General features: G+C 38.8%; 1 protein-coding gene across 6 annotated transcripts in view; it reads left to right on the forward strand.

Moving 5' to 3' along the window:
• The window catches only part of ESR2 (estrogen receptor 2), a 43975-nt gene that overhangs the window by 6240 nt on the left and 19719 nt on the right, over positions 1-18016 (forward strand). For 3 of the 6 annotated variants that reach the window (XM_042814216.1, XM_042814211.1, XM_042814212.1), the window contains exons 2-4: positions 4149-4618; positions 11066-11241; positions 13774-13890. In XM_042814216.1, the coding sequence (XP_042670150.1) occupies positions 4185-4618; positions 11066-11241; positions 13774-13890 (727 nt within the window). In that variant the 5' untranslated portion in view covers positions 4149-4184. Of the gene's footprint in view, positions 1-709; positions 965-2524; positions 2708-4148; positions 4619-11065; positions 11242-13773; positions 13891-18016 lie in introns of those variants that run through there. The other 3 variants (XM_042814215.1, XM_042814214.1, XM_042814213.1) reach the window with 3 other exon arrangements.

The raw sequence follows: 18016 nt of genomic DNA on the forward strand, positions 1-18016 counted from the left end.
GTGTAACTCAGGTAATAAATAATAAACCTGTTTGCTCACATGCCTTCTGTTGGCAGTATCTTGCACTGCTGTGTTTAATGAGTAATAAGTTATCCACAAAACTCGAAGCATAAGAGCTATTTTATGCATCAGCAGTGACTTTGCTTTAATGATCCGTTCTTGTGAAGATGCTTTGGTTTGCTTTTGCAATGAGATGCACAAAGTTTAACTTAGCAGAATATTAATACAAAGCTTTCCAAGAAGATCAGAGGCTCATGCTGTGGGGCAGTGGAATGCATGTTTGCTGAATCACATGTACTCAAATGGAAGGAAGAACGATTATGCCTTAACTGAAACCTAGCAGAGAAAGAAATCATCTTTGTGACAAGAAAAAAAACTGCTCAAAATATGTGTCTTGCCTGGAAAATTCTAAGCGCATCGTTATTTATGCTGATGAAATAGTGCCTGAGAATATCCAAGTTTACTTGCAGACTGTTGTGTTTTTCTAGGAAAAGCTATTGTATTTTTTCCAATCAAGCTCTAAAGCATGGCAGCCTGCTCTCTCTTCCCTTTATTTACCCCTTTCTAATGCTATTTTGTGGAAGGCTTTCAAAAAGGTATTTGGTGTATATAATGTGCAGTTACCAACATTTGGATGTAGATACCCATTTGAGATTGTTCCAGTAGGTCAGATGGCTTAATTATTTACCCGTGTGTCTGTTTGACTATGACATCCAAACCAGCATTCTTGTGCTTGATCTGCATGGTGTTCGCTGCATGGTGATTGTCAAGATACACTGAATTCAATATGTAGAGCTGTTTCAAGAGCAGAAGCCTCACTTTTTTGTGGATGACATTGACAACGTCACATTTTTGCTCCTGCATACTCATGGAAAGTGGTCCCTTTGCATACTGGAGCCCATGGAGCTTTGTCTTACTTACATCAGATTTGGATGCTGCTCTTTATGTACTATATTAGTGAATGGTAAGTGCTGCTGGACTGGACTGGCCAAACTGGTTATTTTCTTTGTGGCATTTCAGTTGTTTCATCTAAATAATGTACTTAAGGTTGACTTTTGATTTTTTTAAAAACCTTTCTTCAGAGAAGGAAGAGAAGTTGGGACAGGAGTTTGGTTCATAGAGTAGTTAATTTTAGTTTAATGAGTAGTGTTTAAGATAAGAAAGCATCATACTGAAATGGGACAAAGTTATCCTGTTGTGACTTCTTATTGTGATCCTCAGCTTAAATGTGTTAGTGATTCCTTCTGAGGTACTGATGTTAGTGGAGTTTGTTTTCTGTAGACTTGAATCTTAAGCTCTGGTTACCTGAATCTGCAGTTCTTTCTCAAGAAGTACAGCTCTGCAGTCCAGCAGTTATTTTGGGCAGTTTTCTGTGCAGTTCTGAATGTTTTTGCAACTTTGCTTTATTTGTGAGGCTCTGGGCTTCCTGTTCTGAATCTTCTGAGTATAAGGGTGTATGAACAATATGATCTCATGTACATCCATGGCTAAACAATTTCTGCTAATCAAGTTAATTATCTTAAGCCATTACTGTAGTTTATTTGTTATATTGAAGTCTGATGAAGACTATTTTCTTTAGCCTTCTGGAACCCAAAGTCCCTTCTCTGGTAAAGTAAAGAAAAAAAAAGTCATGAGCTGTCTGTTTTGGAGGAAGGCTGTATGAACTCCTCATGCTTGCATTGACTCCTCCCTCTGAAACTTGACTTGTGCTGCTTCTAAGTCCTCTGTGTATTTCCAAGTACTGCCTGCTGTTCTTTGGAGAGAATAAAGCCTCCTGCTAAGTAGGCAGCTATCCTCCCTATCACTCTAGTGGATTGCCTCTCTCTCGAAAACAGTAATTTAAATCTCAGCTGATTTGGATTCGTGGCATTATTTAGTATCAACTCTATGTTCCCTCTGCTTATACATACGTGCATGCATTTTCTAAATTCCTGAGGGAAACTGTGCAGCCAGTTGCCTGCTGCCAAAGCTATTGCAGTATCTTAGCAGAACATCTTTAGGTGATCATAACAGAGATGTCATTGTAATGCTTCTCAGGTCCTTCTCTCAGAAGGATTTGGGGTAACGCTGCAGTGTGCGAGCAGTGCACTCAGTTCTTGCTGGGCAGGGCTGACAACATTCAGGTGCTCCTGTGGAGTGTCACTAAGATCCCAAGAGGTACTCTGCTTTACCTACATGGAAGCTTTAAATACATTTTGAATTCTATGCACTCATTGGACAAATTCGTAGTATTCACTATGAAAATAACCACTGCTGAAAATAATCTGATTTTTCACTTCCATCATTTTCTGCTCAGAAATTATTTAGGCTGTCCATAAAATGCAAGCAAAAGAACATGTGAGATTTTCAGTGCTTTTTGAGCTCTTAAGGGAAACAAGAGTGTCTGGCAAGGGCACATAAGGCATGTAGATTGTATGAAAAATGAGGTCACATTCTCCTGCTTTGGCTGCATCGGAGTTCCAGTGCAACAACGGCTGGATGTGAACCACTGCTGAGATAATTCATTTTCCTGTTTCCCACAAAGGAATAAACAGCAGCTGGGTCTGAAGTGCCTAAGATGATTTGAATGAGTTCCTCGTTACTTTGCTGTATATCTTCAGTTTCACCAATGGAATGTGAAGTGAGAAGAGCCCTAAACTGTCAGTTTTATTCAGGAAGACTTTCTCATGTTTTTTGGTGATGCTTCTACCATCAGTCCTGTCTCTAGGTGAGGAAATATATCAGTACACCAAGATGGCATACTAGGAATACCATTTAACAGAGAATTTCTGGGACAGCGAGGTAGCTGCTGCTTCAGGAAACATATGTTTGAATCTTTGTTCTTTTATTTTATGGTTGTGTGAGATGAAAAAAGGTAAGAATATTTAGCAGCCATACTTCGGTCACTTCTGGAATAGCAAAAGTGTGGGTGACTTCTTATTTACTCCAGGATTTTTCATGTTAATCTCTTATTGCCATCTGTAAAAGTGTGCTGGAGTATCACTTCTGGGAACTGGAACTTGAATGAATTGCACATGAAGCCCACAACAAAGAATGAAATTTAAATATTCTTAAATGCTGCTGTTAAACTAATGGTTCCAGGATGGGGTTTATATCTTAGAAGGTGTTTTGGTGGCTTTTTTTTTTTTTCTATTTTTTTTTCTTTTTTTTTTTTTTTTTTTTTTTTTTCATTTACCTTAAATAATTTGGGTATACCTAAATATGGCAGATAGTGTTTCTGCGGGTGCATCAGGGTCCCTTGGTTGCTGGTTCAGATGGAAGGAAGAACAAAGAGTGGCAGTAAAGGCATAGAATCATAGAATCACCAAGGTTGGAAAAGACCTAAAAGATCATCCAGTCCAACCGTTCACCTATTCCCAAGGCAGTGCAGGATGCCAGGAAACTATAAAACTTCCTGGCCTGATGGATTTGCTTGAATTCCTCTTTGTCAGCTCAGAAATTCCTGCACTTTGTGACATCTGCATTTCATGACAGCTGCTTTTATAATGGCTCTGTTCAGTGGTGCTGTATCCAAGTACCTTTCAGTGACGGAATTGCTTATTGATGTCCATCCCATCTTTCTCCCTCTCTGGAGAGGGATGGGCAGCAAAGTTATGATTTTGAAAGGTAAAGTCTGTCTATCTGTGTTCCAAAACACCTCTTACACACTCGTGTTGCTACAGGAAGGCTGATACTTCAGTAGCGCACTTGCGGTGGGAGAAGAAGGAGGTGGTGAATTTCTTTGAAGGTAATTGGTTTCTTAGGACACTTATTCCACAATTACCACGGGGTAATTCTGCCACTGACATGGAGCAGCTTTACCCTGGTTGCAGTGAATTGCTTTGCTTAGGATCCCAGCTGTCACATGCATTTTTGTTTCAGGCTTCAATTTATACATTTTTGTGTTATTACTTTTAAATGATGTTTGAACTCAGCAAGTGTTGTCACCTTTATTTTAAGGAAGTTCTAGAAAAACTTTCTGCTTCATAAAGGTAGCAAACTTGAACGTTCTCTGTTTAAGTACATTTGGTATGTAATCTGTTTTTGCAGAATGTTTTCAGTGCTTTCTGTTTTGTGAATTCCTCTATATCTTTTACAGAGAAGACTTAAGACAGAGCTTTCTTAGTTTTTAATTCACGGTTGTTGTTTTTTCCACCTTAACCTCTTAGGATGAATATTTGAACAACCTTTGGTCTCGAATCAAAATGTCCCTCTGTGCGTCTTCTCACAAGGACTTTTCTCAGTTGCTGCCACTTCAGGATGTTGGATGCAATAAGACAGAAATTAAAAACTCACCTGCTGGTATTGGCTCTCCAGTTCCCTACAGCTGTAATCAGTCTGCATTGACAACAGAACACAGTCCAATCTACATCCCTTCGTCTTATGTGGAAAACAGGCATGAATATTCTGCAGTGGCGTTCTGCAGTCCTGCTGTGATGAATTACAGCATAGCCAGCAATTTTGGTGATTCTGAGAGTGCATCTGTGAGGCAAACATCGAGCCCAAACATGTTATGGTCTGCTCCTGGCCACCTCTCCCCTCTGACACTGCACTGTCAGTCATCACTTCTGTATGCAGAGCAGCCTAAGAGCCCGTGGTGCGAAGTGAGACCTCTTGAACCAGTGCTGCCCGTCACCAGGTGAGTGCCACTCACTTCTTCAGAACTTTCCTAACAGTTAATTACAGCTTCTTTAGTACCTTTATGTCTTTTTGTTATTACTTTTAAAAGCATTGTATTTCTGTGTATCAGGAAAACAAAGAAAAAACCCCCACCAAGCACCAATTTGCTCCGGATACTTTGCCATTGCTTTTTTAATATAACTTAGAATTTATTTTAAAGTCCTTTCAGGTGAAAGGAGTAAAGGCTCTTATTACTTTTTTCTTCCTACAGTGTTGTTTGAATTCCTGTGGGTTTGTTTTTTTTCTGCATCAAATAGTTACAAAGACTTTTAGAAAAGCAAAAGGGAAGTTTACCTTTTTAAATTTGTTTTGAGAATTAACAGCCACACAGCAACACGCCTCGTGGTTAGAAAAAGTCTGACACTTCTTGTTGCTGTTCCGAACTGGCTTTTCATTAAGGCAGCGTGAGCAGCAGATTCACAGGCTGAATTTCTCAGAACTGAATTTGTACAAACGTTGTTTCATGCTGCGCAGACCCCAGTGTTACATGCCATGAGAAGTGTGTGCATCATCAGCTGACAAAATAATTCCGTTCAGGTTCACAACAGCTTTTTATGCATAAAAGCAGAGGGTGTTGCAGGGGCAATTCCTCTTTTACGCACTGTGTGTTTGTTCATAGGGCTCCTTATTTAACTTCAGTCATTGACGATATGAAAAATAGCATGTCCTGGCTGTAGTTCAATTGTCAGTAATTTTGTTACTACCCACATCCCTTCTGCAATGGATGGATTTTATATTGTTTGCCCAGCAGTAAGGTGTAAAATGTAAGCCTGATTCAGACTTGTGGACTGCAGGAATCTTCAGGATGGCCACTTGAATAGTCTGCCTTTGGAGTAGAAGAGTAAGAGGCAGTTCTGGAGTGCATATCTGCTTCAGGTGTTAGGTGTGTGAGTTGGGACAGGCTATTTTAAATAGCACCAACATACAAAGGGATTCCTTGAGCAGGTGAATGAGGTTATCATCCAAACTCTTCCCACTTTGGTTAACGTTTCGAAACGGATAGGTCTGAGAAAGTGGGAAAACAGATCCAGGTTAGTGTTCTGCACTGTCCAGATAGTGGACCAAGCCAAGTGGAAGAACCCAATGGCAAGAGCAGACCTTCTGACGCTCTGCATTGTGGCTTCCTATTTAAAAGTAAACCTGTACCTCTGGTGTTCAAGTCTTCTGCTGTTTGTTTGGGTTCCTATGGACTGTTGTGCCTGTATTTATGACTGTATTTAAAGCAGAGAAATCAACGTAATTGGATATCTGAATTTGTGGATGATTTTTATCTCTCAGGAGCAAGCAATCAGTGTATTATTTGGTAGCTGGACCTTTCCAATGGTTCATTTGTCCTAGTATGATGCATTGTAACCCCTCCTTTGTCTTTAGAAATTGTGAAAAATGATGTATAATTCAACATGCAAACACGTAAAGGAGGAATTGCAATTCCCTGTTGTGGCTACATGGCCTGAGATAAAATGTACTTTTCCTCATCTTTTGGCGAGATCTTCGATGTCATGAACATCTTATTTATTGCCATGGGAACAATGACTGTGACACTACATCTTCGTAGATTATACCTTTAAGGAAGAATTCTTGGGATTGAAACAGGAATAACTCTGGGGGAAGGGAGAGACTAACATTGCAAGGTATAAATAATTTTAAACAACATTGTAGTTGAAGAAAAGAGAGTTAGTTGAATGATGAGTAAGAAAAAACATCAGTATAAACAGGAGGGGGAATAACTGTTTACAAGGATGGATAATGATAGGACAAGGGGGAATGGTTTTAAACTGAGACAGGGGAGGTTTAGGTTAGATATTAGGAGGAAGTTTTTCACACAGAGGGTGGTGAGGCACTGGAACAGGTTGCCCAAGGAGGCTGTGGATGCCCCATCCCTGCAGGCATTCAAGGCCAGGCTGGATGTGGCTCTGGGCAGCCTGGTTTGCTGGTTGGCGACCCTGCATATAACAGGGGGTCGAAACCAGATGATCACTGTGGTCCTTTTCAACCCAGGCCATCAGTTTATCATCAGTTTATCAGTTTATGCATCAGTGCATAATTAGGGCTATTATACAGTTCATTTTTATCTTTAGGAATAAAGAATGAGTCTCAGTGTGAGGGGGCTTTATTTTCTCTGGGTGTAAACTTCAGTTAATATTTGCTGTACTAATGAGGGCTGCTTTGCTGTGACTGATCTTGTGTAATTTGGAACTTCTTGTAGATCAGCTTAAAATAAGAAACCTGAATTCTACACATTTCCCATCCTTGCAAATAAGTTCTTTATATGAAGAAATTTATTTAACCTGCACTGCGTAACATTTTGATTTAGCAGTGTTAATCTGTAGCAGTAGCTCAACAAAAATTTTTTGTTGCAGTATTCCAAGGAAAAATAAACAATATATATATATTGTTTTATTTTTTGCATAAAATGGTAATAATTTGGTGATGCAAGCTCCAGACCTTGCTATGTGTATCTGTATTAAATGTCCTGCAGGTAGTGAAAATAACAAAAACAGCCTCATTGTTGGTCCAGTGTTTCCATACAATCCATCTATAGTAAAATGACATGAAGAGAAAAGAAATGTGAGAATGTAATTATATAACATTTAAGAATAATCTGGCATGGCATCTGAAATTGATTTCTGCCTTCATCTCCTAAATTGTTTTTAATTAAAGAAACAAAAGATTTATTTTTAAAATGGATAGATATGTCTTTTTCACAAGTACTGGAAAACATTAAGAAGGTTACCAGAGATGTTTCTGGAATTTAATTTCCTCCTTTTAACATCTTCTGTTCCATTGTTTTCCTTCTGCTTCTGATCGTACATGAATGGTTTGTGCAGGCCAGCAATGCTTGCTTGAGTTATATACAAATAAGTCAGTTTCTTGCCCACTGTGCCCCAATACTGTATTCATACATTGTCCAAGCTCTGCTCTGAAGCTGTAATTATTTCTGTTATCCTCCTATGCTGTTTCTTTTAATTATTTTAAATCATGCCCATCTGTAGGGCACTTGGAAATATCTTGAGGTTCCTTTGAGGTGATGGGCTGGCATTCTAATTTTATGATGCAGTTACAAGTTTAGAGCAAAAATGTCCCTTAATACGTGTGGCATCATTTTTGGTATGTTAATCAGTGTTGGGGACCTGTGCTTTGGAGATAGAAATATTCACAGTTACGTGGTATCGGTGCTTCCAGAAGTTGTGGTGGAGATTGTCCCTAGAAGCTGAGGAAAATAAAAGTTGAAAATGATTCTTCAGCTGACTTTTGCACAGCATTTTGCTCATGGTCAGGGGAGAAAGGAAGAGATTCTAATAATGACTGCCTTTTACTCCAATTGCTAACACTCTTCTTAGACTTATGGTGCACTAACCAGGGCAAGAGCTTGAGCACAGGAAGTGATGAACCCTCAGCCTTTGTCACTGTACGGTTTATGTTCGTGTAAGATTGAATCATCTCCTGGGAATGAATGAGCCAGTGGCTTGTGGGAGGGAATCCTATTAAGAAGTGATAAAATCTGGACTGTTAATTTTTTGCTTCATCATTTTTTTGCTTTTTTGTTTTCTCAGTTTTATTTTTGTTCTCTCTTTAAAGCACAATAGTTTAGGTTTAAAAAACAAACAAACAAACACCAACAAACAAAGAACAAAAAAATCATGGTTCATAATGACTGCCAGGAGCAAATCTTGCTAACTGACAGGCCAGATCTTTGCCACTGTTATTCATTTTTAATAAAAAGTTGAATCCCGGCTCAGGTTTTCCAAGTGTGACATCTGCATCAAACACTTCCAACTTGGGATATTCTATGAAATCTACAACAAGTTAAGAGATATGATAGATATTGAATAGCCTGAATAGTCTTGCTGATTCCTTCTTCTTCAGGTTAATCATCTTATCGCCATTGATCATAGAACCATAGAATGGCTTGGGTTGGAAGGGACTTCAAAAGTCATTTAGTTCCACCTCCCTGTCATAGGCAACCACTACATCAGGCACCAGGCCAAGTTGCCCAGGGCCCCATCCAGCCTGGCATGAACATCTCCAGGGGTGGGGTAAATGAGGATCATTAGAAAATCATGGAGCTGTGACATTAAAAAAAAAAAAAAAATCTTAATTCTCTTTATGGAAAAATACTGTATTTCTCTCTCTGACCCTGAAGACTTTCAATTAGAGATTGAATAAGGCCTTGGGCAACCTGATCGAGCTGTGGTGCCTTTGTTCACTTGACTAGATGGCCTTCAGACTTCCCTTCCAACTCAAATGATCCTGTGATTCTATATGGAAACTACGATCAAAAATAGAGAGGACCTCCTGCAGATATAAAGCAATAAATCTCCATCCAAGCAGCTCCTCAATTGCAGCTGGGGTACATCCCCCTTTTTCCTGCATGGCTTGGTGCAGGAGCACTGTGGGCACACAGCCACCTACCAGTTTTTCTGGAGGACCTGGCAGATCACTTTTCTGTTGAGTGTGCTTGAGTACATCAGTCCTGTGTATATTGGGAAGTGACCTCTAACCGTGCATGAGGCTGTTTATCTGGGTAAGCTGCCTGATTGCTGTGTCTTTGGGGAAATGTGCATATATGTCATAAGTTAAAACTCTCTATTTCCTAGCTCTCTTGTCCATAAAGACACCAGTAACAAAATAATTGCTTTCAAACCTCCCGCTGTGCTGCCACAGCTATTGCTGATGAGCAGATTTGATGCCCGATGAGCCTGTGGGAGGGATGCATTCCAGATTGTTGCTCTTCCTGCAAGCTGTTCACTGCAGTAGGCAGAAGTCACGTAGTTTGCATGTGTGCAGAGTGGCTGCAGCTAAACTTTTAAGCAGATAAAGAAGCACTTGTGATGACTGGCAGGTAAAAAGCAGCACTCTTTTGTGTGATGTTGCAGTTTGTACTGTTTCTTTATTGTCATCTGGAGCAGCTTTGAGTCTTAACGAGGGCAATAAACATAGTTTGCTATGGATTAACAGTCAGTCACTGAGATGCTCTCTAACTGATCTGGATTCTCTTCTGATTCTAACAATTGGATCTTGATTCTTAAGTAGAGCAACCTCTGATACTGATGTGAAAGCCAAACTGCTTTTCTCCCAAACACAGGGAATTAGAAAAGAGTAGCAATGTATTTTCCTTCTTGCTTTAGCGGCTTATTAGGGACTTGTGCATGATACAGTCCCTTTATTCTAAAGGAGCTTTTCCCCACATTGATCATCGCAGTGTAGAAGAGGGGGAAATTTGTCAGTGATTCAGAAATCCTTTAGCTGTATGTGTGTCATTGACCAGACTCATTGAATATCTAAACACCTTTATTCCCTGTAACAGCTGGACAAATGAACTTTTAAAAAAATCTTGCTGTAACTTCATTCCATGATAAGTACTGTAACTTTTCTCTTTTGGAATTTGCTCAGAGAGGCACTTTTTTTTTTTTTTTCTTTTTTTTCCCCCAAATCTTTTATTAGAAAACTGGAGAGCATTGTCCTCAAATTCTTGTGACCTGGGAGTTTTTTCATTGGCATGTAGGTGCTTTTGTCCTTACCTCCTGTCACGAACCCAGCACAAAGTCTACTTTTAATGTGTTGATTAAAGTCTCTATTACAGCAATTTCAACATATTTCCACCATTCTGTTTAAATTTGCTCTTGTTGGTGAGCAGATTTCTACTCTGGAAGTGTACCCTTGCTCTTCAGAAGTCTCACAAACTGTGCAACCTGCTGTCTCATTCCAGCTGATGTTTCTTCTCTTTAATACTGCTGGAAGGGAGCATGAGGAGAACTCTGCATGAGAAGCCTCTGTGTTTAAATATATACCTTTAAGTTCACTGCACAGCTTTCCTTTTGTCAAGCTGATACTGAGAGTATGCATGTGAAAATATTTTCTCTCTAGCTCAAATACTGTACTGACATGAAGGTAACATATGCTAAAACTACCAAGAAAATGGTGTCCAGAGAAGTATACAATGGATGTCCTTCCTATGCCTAAAACTTGCTTTACTGATGATCCGAGTTCCTTTTCTCTTTCTGTTTACTGGATCTTAGTGTCAAAAGTTGGTTGTTCTTCCATGTTTTTATTCTGTTCTGATGTTAATTGAGTTCCAAAGAATAATTCCAATAAGTTGGAACAACTTGATGCACTTCAGAAATGCATCTTATTAATTTATGCAGAGCAATACGTATTTTTCTGATATATGAAAGCATTTGATTGATGATGTTTCTCCATTATCCTTGTATTCTTACCTCCTTTTATTCCTCATTTCCACTGTTACAGGAATCAGCATTGGTGGTCACCTTGAACAGACATCTAACGTTTTGAGCTGCTCGTTCACATCACATGTGAAAAATAATAAAATCCTTTGCTAGATTTACATAGCTATAATGGGATTGGATTCATTTTTTCCTTTTATAACGTCTTTCTTCTCTATCAGAGAGACATTAAAAAGAAGAACTAGTGGTGATGACTGTACAAGCCCAATTGCAAGTAATCCTGGCTCAAAAAGAGACGCCCACTTCTGCGCAGTCTGCAGTGACTATGCTTCAGGATATCACTATGGAGTCTGGTCATGTGAAGGCTGTAAAGCATTCTTTAAAAGAAGTATTCAAGGTAGGAAAATCAGCTTTTGATGATTTAGCTTAAGTAAGTTTTTCACGTGATCAGAGACTGCAGCACTTGCTCTGGTAGTGTGTTGATCTAAAATTCTGGTGTGCAGTGTTGCATGTGTAAGTAGAACAATGTATGATTTGATTGCTTTGTCTTTTGGTTCTTCTGTCGTAAACATCTGGAGGCATTACAAAGCAAGAAACTCATTTATTTAGAGAGGAGGTGCAGCATGGAAGGGGACTCATGGTAGAGTCCTGCAGCAATAGCCTCAATGGGGTGGCACTGCACACCTATGAATCTGATTTCATTTTGTGTTGCAAAGTAGATGCAGTAATTGTGAATTTGTTATAGCAGATGCAGAGGAGGAACTTCTCACAAGCAATGTTTTTGGATGAGTTATTCCTAACAAGAGTATATTGTTTGGAACTGTTGAGTCATAGCATATAATATCTACATCCATGGTTGCTATCACAGGCTACAGGTAGTGACTTATGCACTGTATTCCAGCTTAATATCACATCTGCTTCTTATCCTTGGCTCTGGTCATCGTGTCCGGAGGCCTCGTGGAACTTAATCCAATTGACATTGAATGCTAACTACAGATACCAACACAGAAACTTCTATTGTTCTTTGTTCTGTAATGTTCTCTTCCTTTGCTGCATGAGGCCTTCAGCAGTCTTGAGGTATTTTCTTTTGGCTCAATGTGGCAGAGTTGGTGTCACCATTAGAATCAAACTTAAAACTAGTTTGCCCTTCTGATTTATTGTGCAAGTTCGGTGCAGGTGAATAACAATTTCTACAAATTGGTGAAAGTTCTTTTGACTTTTTAAAATAATTGAAGATAACTTTGTCTCCAGTTATCACAAATGGAGACTGAATTTAGTCTCAAAGTGTTTTCTGTCAGGAAAATTATTTGCCTGCTCTGTGCTGATCACACGTGCTGTGGTCATGAACAAGTTGCCTACTGTGTTCTTTTGTACACCTTAATGTACCCTGTCAGGTAATATTTGTTTGTGATTCAAATAAGTGAAAGTTCCTGGCATAAAACGCTATTGAGTGTTCAGTTGCAACCACTGTTATGAAGGATGCTGCTTATAAAAATCAAAAAGTTATGGGCCACCAGGAGCCAAGCATTTAGCTTTCCGCCTATGGGAGGCCCAGAATTGAAATTAAACGTTATGACTGGGCAATGTGTGTGGTCTCCTGCTTGTCTACGTTGGTCGTATATCAGTTCCGTATCTGTGAACATCTGCCTGCAAAATAAACAATCTCAAGGACATGGGAGTTTTAAACCACTTTATGCTCCTTTGGGCTTAGGTTATAGAGCAGCAGAGAGCTGCTTCTTCCTTTCCCCCTGTGTTGTGTGAAGAGTGACAAACAGTAATTTGTTTTTCAGTTGTATCCCAGATGGAAATGGGACAAACTGTAACCTGATCTCTTCTTTCTAAAACTCTGTCGGTTCAAAAATTCAAGGTTAAAATTATTTTCATTTTGCAAGGAAATGGTCACAATGGTTCAGTTAAATAATTACTCTTGGGGACATGAGCTCTTGGACTTGCTCATGAATCAAGGCAGAACACAAAACCAAACAAACAACCACCCTACTTGTAGTCTGCTTTATCTTTGTCTGATCCATTCTTAATGTTTAAAAAAAATAACTTAGAGAAACAACCTGAGAGAAAGGAAATTAAGAAATGTAAATTATTAAATATTTTTGTATTCTTTGGTGATGACTGTAAGAGAGGTCTACAGTTTTTGGCAACAGGTAGTTTGGTTGCATTTAGATCAACTTAATAGTCAGGTCTAGCTTATAGGAATAAACTTTTGAACCAGTTTGTTGGTTAATTAGATACAACAGTGTAAAGAGATTCTGAGGAGAAGTGGGGTGAGACCTGAAGTAGGGAAGACAGCTAGTGCAAATCAAATAAAAACTTGTTGATAATATATGAAAGTTATACCTTGTGCTTCTGATTTTCTTTGTTTTGTACACTATGCATTAATTTGTGCCAGCCTTCTTTCTCAGGCTTTTAATTTCAAAATAACAACCATAACAATAACTTCCATCAGAGTCAGTTCTCCAAAGGCTTCTTCGTTCCTGGGAGTCACCAAGCCAGAGATTTCAGTAAATAGTGGTGTAGTTTACTTAAATCTTTGCAGACTGAGGTTGTGTGCACTGCTGTTTCCAAATGTGCTGAGGACAAATTCTGCTCTCTGCCATCTGTAGAAACCCAATATACAGCAAGGTGTTTTAGACTGGGAGCAAATTTCCACAAGAGTGTATGTCTCGTTTTCACTAATGTGTTGGTATTATAAGATGCTTGGTTGTCTAACAGTCAACAGAAAAAGCTGACCTTTCTAGTTGCATTTTAAAGCTATAGATTGATGTTTTCAGTACAGGACAAATATGTGATTTTGCATTGTTTAAATTAATGGAGCATAGATAAGAAATAGATGAGATGCTTAAAATCCCTGATTTGGGAAATAGCCAAGAGAGATTGGTGGGATGTTAAATTTTTCTCCTTTACTCTGCTGCAGGACATAATGATTACATCTGCCCAGCTACCAATCAATGCACGATAGACAAAAACAGGCGCAAAAGCTGCCAGGCATGCCGGCTACGGAAATGCTATGAAGTGGGAATGATGAAATGTGGTGAGTTCTGTGTGCCAGTGTTGCTTACTTGGAATTTGTTACCTTCAGTCAGTTCTGTACAGCTTCCCCCCTAACTGATCCCCAGAATTCTGAAAAGCCACGACAAGGCAAGGTTTAAGCAAGTTTTGTAGGTAGGAATGCACCAATTCTTAAAGCAGGAAGAGACTGAATTTTTCTGAATTTAACCTGTGGGAAGGAGCAGGGAGTAAATTAAATGCAGGAAACCGTTGTTCCTCTGCTGAGCTCTGTAAATGAAGCTAATTTGCATGCTATATTCTGCAGAATGGGAAGCAAGAATGCTTCTGCCTGAGCCTCAAGTCAAACTGAAATCCTTTCTAATGTGGGGATAAATGAGCCTGTACTATGCCCTGTGGCTGAATGCAATGCAACAGCAGCAGTGCTGTATCTGAGCAGTAGTAAATTAGCCTGGTATCCTGCTTCCAGTGGTGACAAAGAATGAAGTGGGAGAAATAGGAGCGAGACTAATATCTATATGAAGCTACTGCAGAAAACTCTGAGCTTCCAAAACCTGTCAGTTTGGGAGTTAGTGATCTAGAAGTTTTTTTATTAGGTCTCAGTGGGTTAATCAAATGATGACTTGAGAAGTGTCCCCATTTTTAATGCTGTAAGGTCTTGGCGTCTAGTACACCCCATAGCAAGAAATTCTTCAGCTTGACTGCATGTCTTGTAAAGAACAAGTCATCAATTTTCCAGGCTCTTTCTGTGGGCTTTATCTGCTTAAAGAGAGTTAGGGGGTACTTCTCTTTTTTTTTTTTTTTTTTTTTGTTGTTGTTGTTGTTGTTGTTGTTGTTGTTGTTGCTTCTCATATGGGCTTCTTTCATATGATAGCTTTCTGTTCTTTCATCAAAAGGGGCAGTGAACTATCCCTGTTTATCATTGCACTATCCAGCCTTTTGTTTTACTCCCCTCTACTTACTACTGTTTCTTCACTATTAGAGTTTTAAAGGTTACTTTTAAGAAGAAAATCCCTTAGAAGTTCAATATCTAAAGTACTTTTTATAGTTGAGGTTTATTGTTCTTACAGTTTTCCCAGTGTTCGTGATAGAAGTAGGCTGGGAAAACGTTACTTACGAGCACTAGCATGGAAGGGAGAAGGTCATTGCACCTGGTCCTTGGTGATTAGCAGGCATGCATATCATTTCATCTCATTTAATTCAGATACCTATTTCTATTTCAAAGCTCGCCTCTGTTTTTACCCTCCCACTGCTTTGATCTGAAGGCTGTTTGCAGAATATGATTCCTTTCATTAGGAACATTCTTCTGAATTCCATCCAGCATTTATTGCCAAATATTTAATGCCCATTCATTCTTGTGGCTTAGAGGCTCTTTTCTTTATTGTTAACGCTCTGGTTGTGTTTATGGACTACAGTCATATCCCCTCACAGCTTTTGTTTTATTAGACTATATAAACCAAGCAATCTCCTTGTAAAACAGTCTACTGAAAGATTTGGGAAATTAGGGTAGCTTGTCCCGTAATAATCTCCAGGATGGAGTAATGCATTTTGCACTTTGATGACAAGAATTGTAGAAGGTATTCCTGTGAGCTTTCCTCACTGTAGTAGCATTAAAACATGGCTATGTCTGCAGGAGGTATTCTCTGCATGCAGCCCAGGATGCTGTTTGCCTTTTCCATGGCTGTATCACACTCACACTTTGTAATCATTCAGTGAGCTGTTATGATTGTAGCCTCCTTGTTCAGTTCTAGCTGATAACTCCCACCTTAGAGCCACAATTTCAACTGTTCCTTGTGTTGTGTTTGTACTCCTGAGGTACATATAATGTCTATTACTCAAGGCAGCTAGTTCGTTCTTATTTTCTTCTGCACTGATGTATCTCACCTTTATTGGTGTTTTTTGTTCATGTGGTCTTAGCTACTTGTGCTGACTGGTATCCAGAAAGGAAAACCTTCTTGCAAAAAGGATGCTGTTTGAAACTTTACTTTCTGAATAGCCCTGCTGTCTCCTATTCAACTGTATGACTGAGAATTTTACTGTGTCTCTCTGACAGTGTTTGCTATCAAGGCTCAGCTTTGGAGGGCTTCTGAAAAAGTTGATTCTACTGTGGCATAAGGTGAAACTCCACAGTACATCCTTCAAATGAATCCTTTTATCCTAATTGTCCAGGAAGTCTTGACTTGTGATTAGACCTCACAGGCACTAAGGTGTTACAAGTAACGTAATGAATGTTTGTGCAACATTAATGACACTTCAAAACTCATTTATGTACAGATAAATTAGACATGTCTATTATATCTGATACGTTAAATATAATATGTAATGGGAGTCATATTTTAAAAATAATTTGTTTTTTAAATTAGTTTCAGTAGCATTGAAACTTGAGAGTTTTTAGAATTTAATTTGAGGACCTTAAGAGGTTAATTAAAAAAGAAAAAAAAATCTAAAAATTGCATGCCTGATAATTGAAGCTGAATTGTCTGAGTTCCCTGATGAGTTAAGAGACACCTATGTGTAAAGCTGATGCACAGGGACATGGTCCCATTATTTGAGAGATGTTTAAACCAGACAGATTCAAAAAGTGTATTTCTTGCATGAAATACAAATGACATTTCCTGCAGATCAGAGTGATTATCTTTCTTTTTTTATTCTTTTTAAAGCAATGCTTTATTACCACTTTTATGCCATAGAAAGCCATGAAAGTGTATGCTTTCTTTTTAATGAAGACTTTTCCCCAGTCTCTGTGCTTTTCCCAGGTCACTTAGTGAATGCATTGGTTCACTTCTGCTAAAACACTGGGTAGGGTGGAATGGTTTGTCAGTGCATATTTGCTTGGGGAGACTTGTTATCCAGCAGAAGTGGCAGAAGAGCCTCAATTACCACTTTGCTGGTTCATGAAAGCTCATCATAAACTCTACACTGTTTGCATCAAACATTTCAATCCTAATTTTGTGTAGTATAAATAGCCACCTTGAGGAAAATGTGTTTGTGTGCATATTGTATATGTTTCTGTGCGTAAATGTACTTGGATAGTATATGTCATTTTCAATACAGTAGGAGAAAGTAGGAAAGTTTTACTTTGGAATTTCCTGGCTTGAAGACTCTTGAATGTCATTGCATTTGTAAATGTAGAGAAGTCAACCTGACAATCCACAGGTATTTCAGTGGAGCCTGGCTTGGAGGTACTAAGGTGATAATGGATTTTCTAACAGAATATTTATCATACTGCTGGAAGCACAGGGTCTTAGACACCGTATCTGTAAATTTCTCTGTAGGAAGCCTGTGTTGCCTACTGTTCTAATCAAGTCAACTGCTGCTAAATTTTGGTATTAGGAGTGATAGTAGAAAACTAATTGCAAAGAAAGCACCGTCATCAGGAACAAGGAAAACAGAATTATTTCAAATATGTTAAAAGTAGATTCTGCCCTGAAGACTTGAATAAAATAGATCATGATAAAAGAGATCTGCTCTTACAACTTTCTGATGTTTACCTAGGGATCCTGAAATGGTCTGAGCTGTTTGTCCAAGGTATAGAAAGAAGAGGGGAGTTGCTTTATCATTTCCTTATAGCTACCTTCTGTGCAAATATGCTTGTGCTTTTTCTTTTTTTGCTTCCCGAGGCTAAAATAAACATTCTTCGGTAAGAAGTCTTCAGTATCCTGTTGTTCCTGTTAGAATAGACTTAATTCTTCCAAAGACAGAGCTCTGTTTTGCCCCTCCCTGACAAAATGAAAACACTGCTGATTCATATTTAAAGGTGATGGCTAGATACTGCCTCTGAGTACTGGTACTACTCCTTCAGTTTGCAGAAAGATTTCTGTGTGATATGAATTTTGAAGTTCAGAACTTAGCTCTCTTTTTCTCCTCTATTTGCCTGCTGCTTGAAGATTCTGGATAGCTCTACATAGCACAGATATTGTGAACTATTTTTCACATAGAAAGTACACAGAGAAAAATGTTTCATGGCATTCTCTGGACATGAAATGTACTAATTGTAGTTCAGCTGTTTTGGAAATTACAGTAATTTTATCCCTTGTTCTCATATGTTCTTGGTTGATTGCAGCATCTTTGTCAGGCCTGCTCTATGAACACAGACATACTCACCAGAACATTTGCATTTCCTTTCAAAGGTTACTTGAGTGGTAATGATT

Source organism: Centrocercus urophasianus, unplaced genomic scaffold (assembly GCF_019232065.1).
Source record: "Centrocercus urophasianus isolate 14NV4802_14NV808 unplaced genomic scaffold, USGS_Curo_1.0 seq_14, whole genome shotgun sequence".
Lineage (NCBI taxonomy): Eukaryota > Metazoa > Chordata > Aves > Galliformes > Phasianidae > Centrocercus > Centrocercus urophasianus.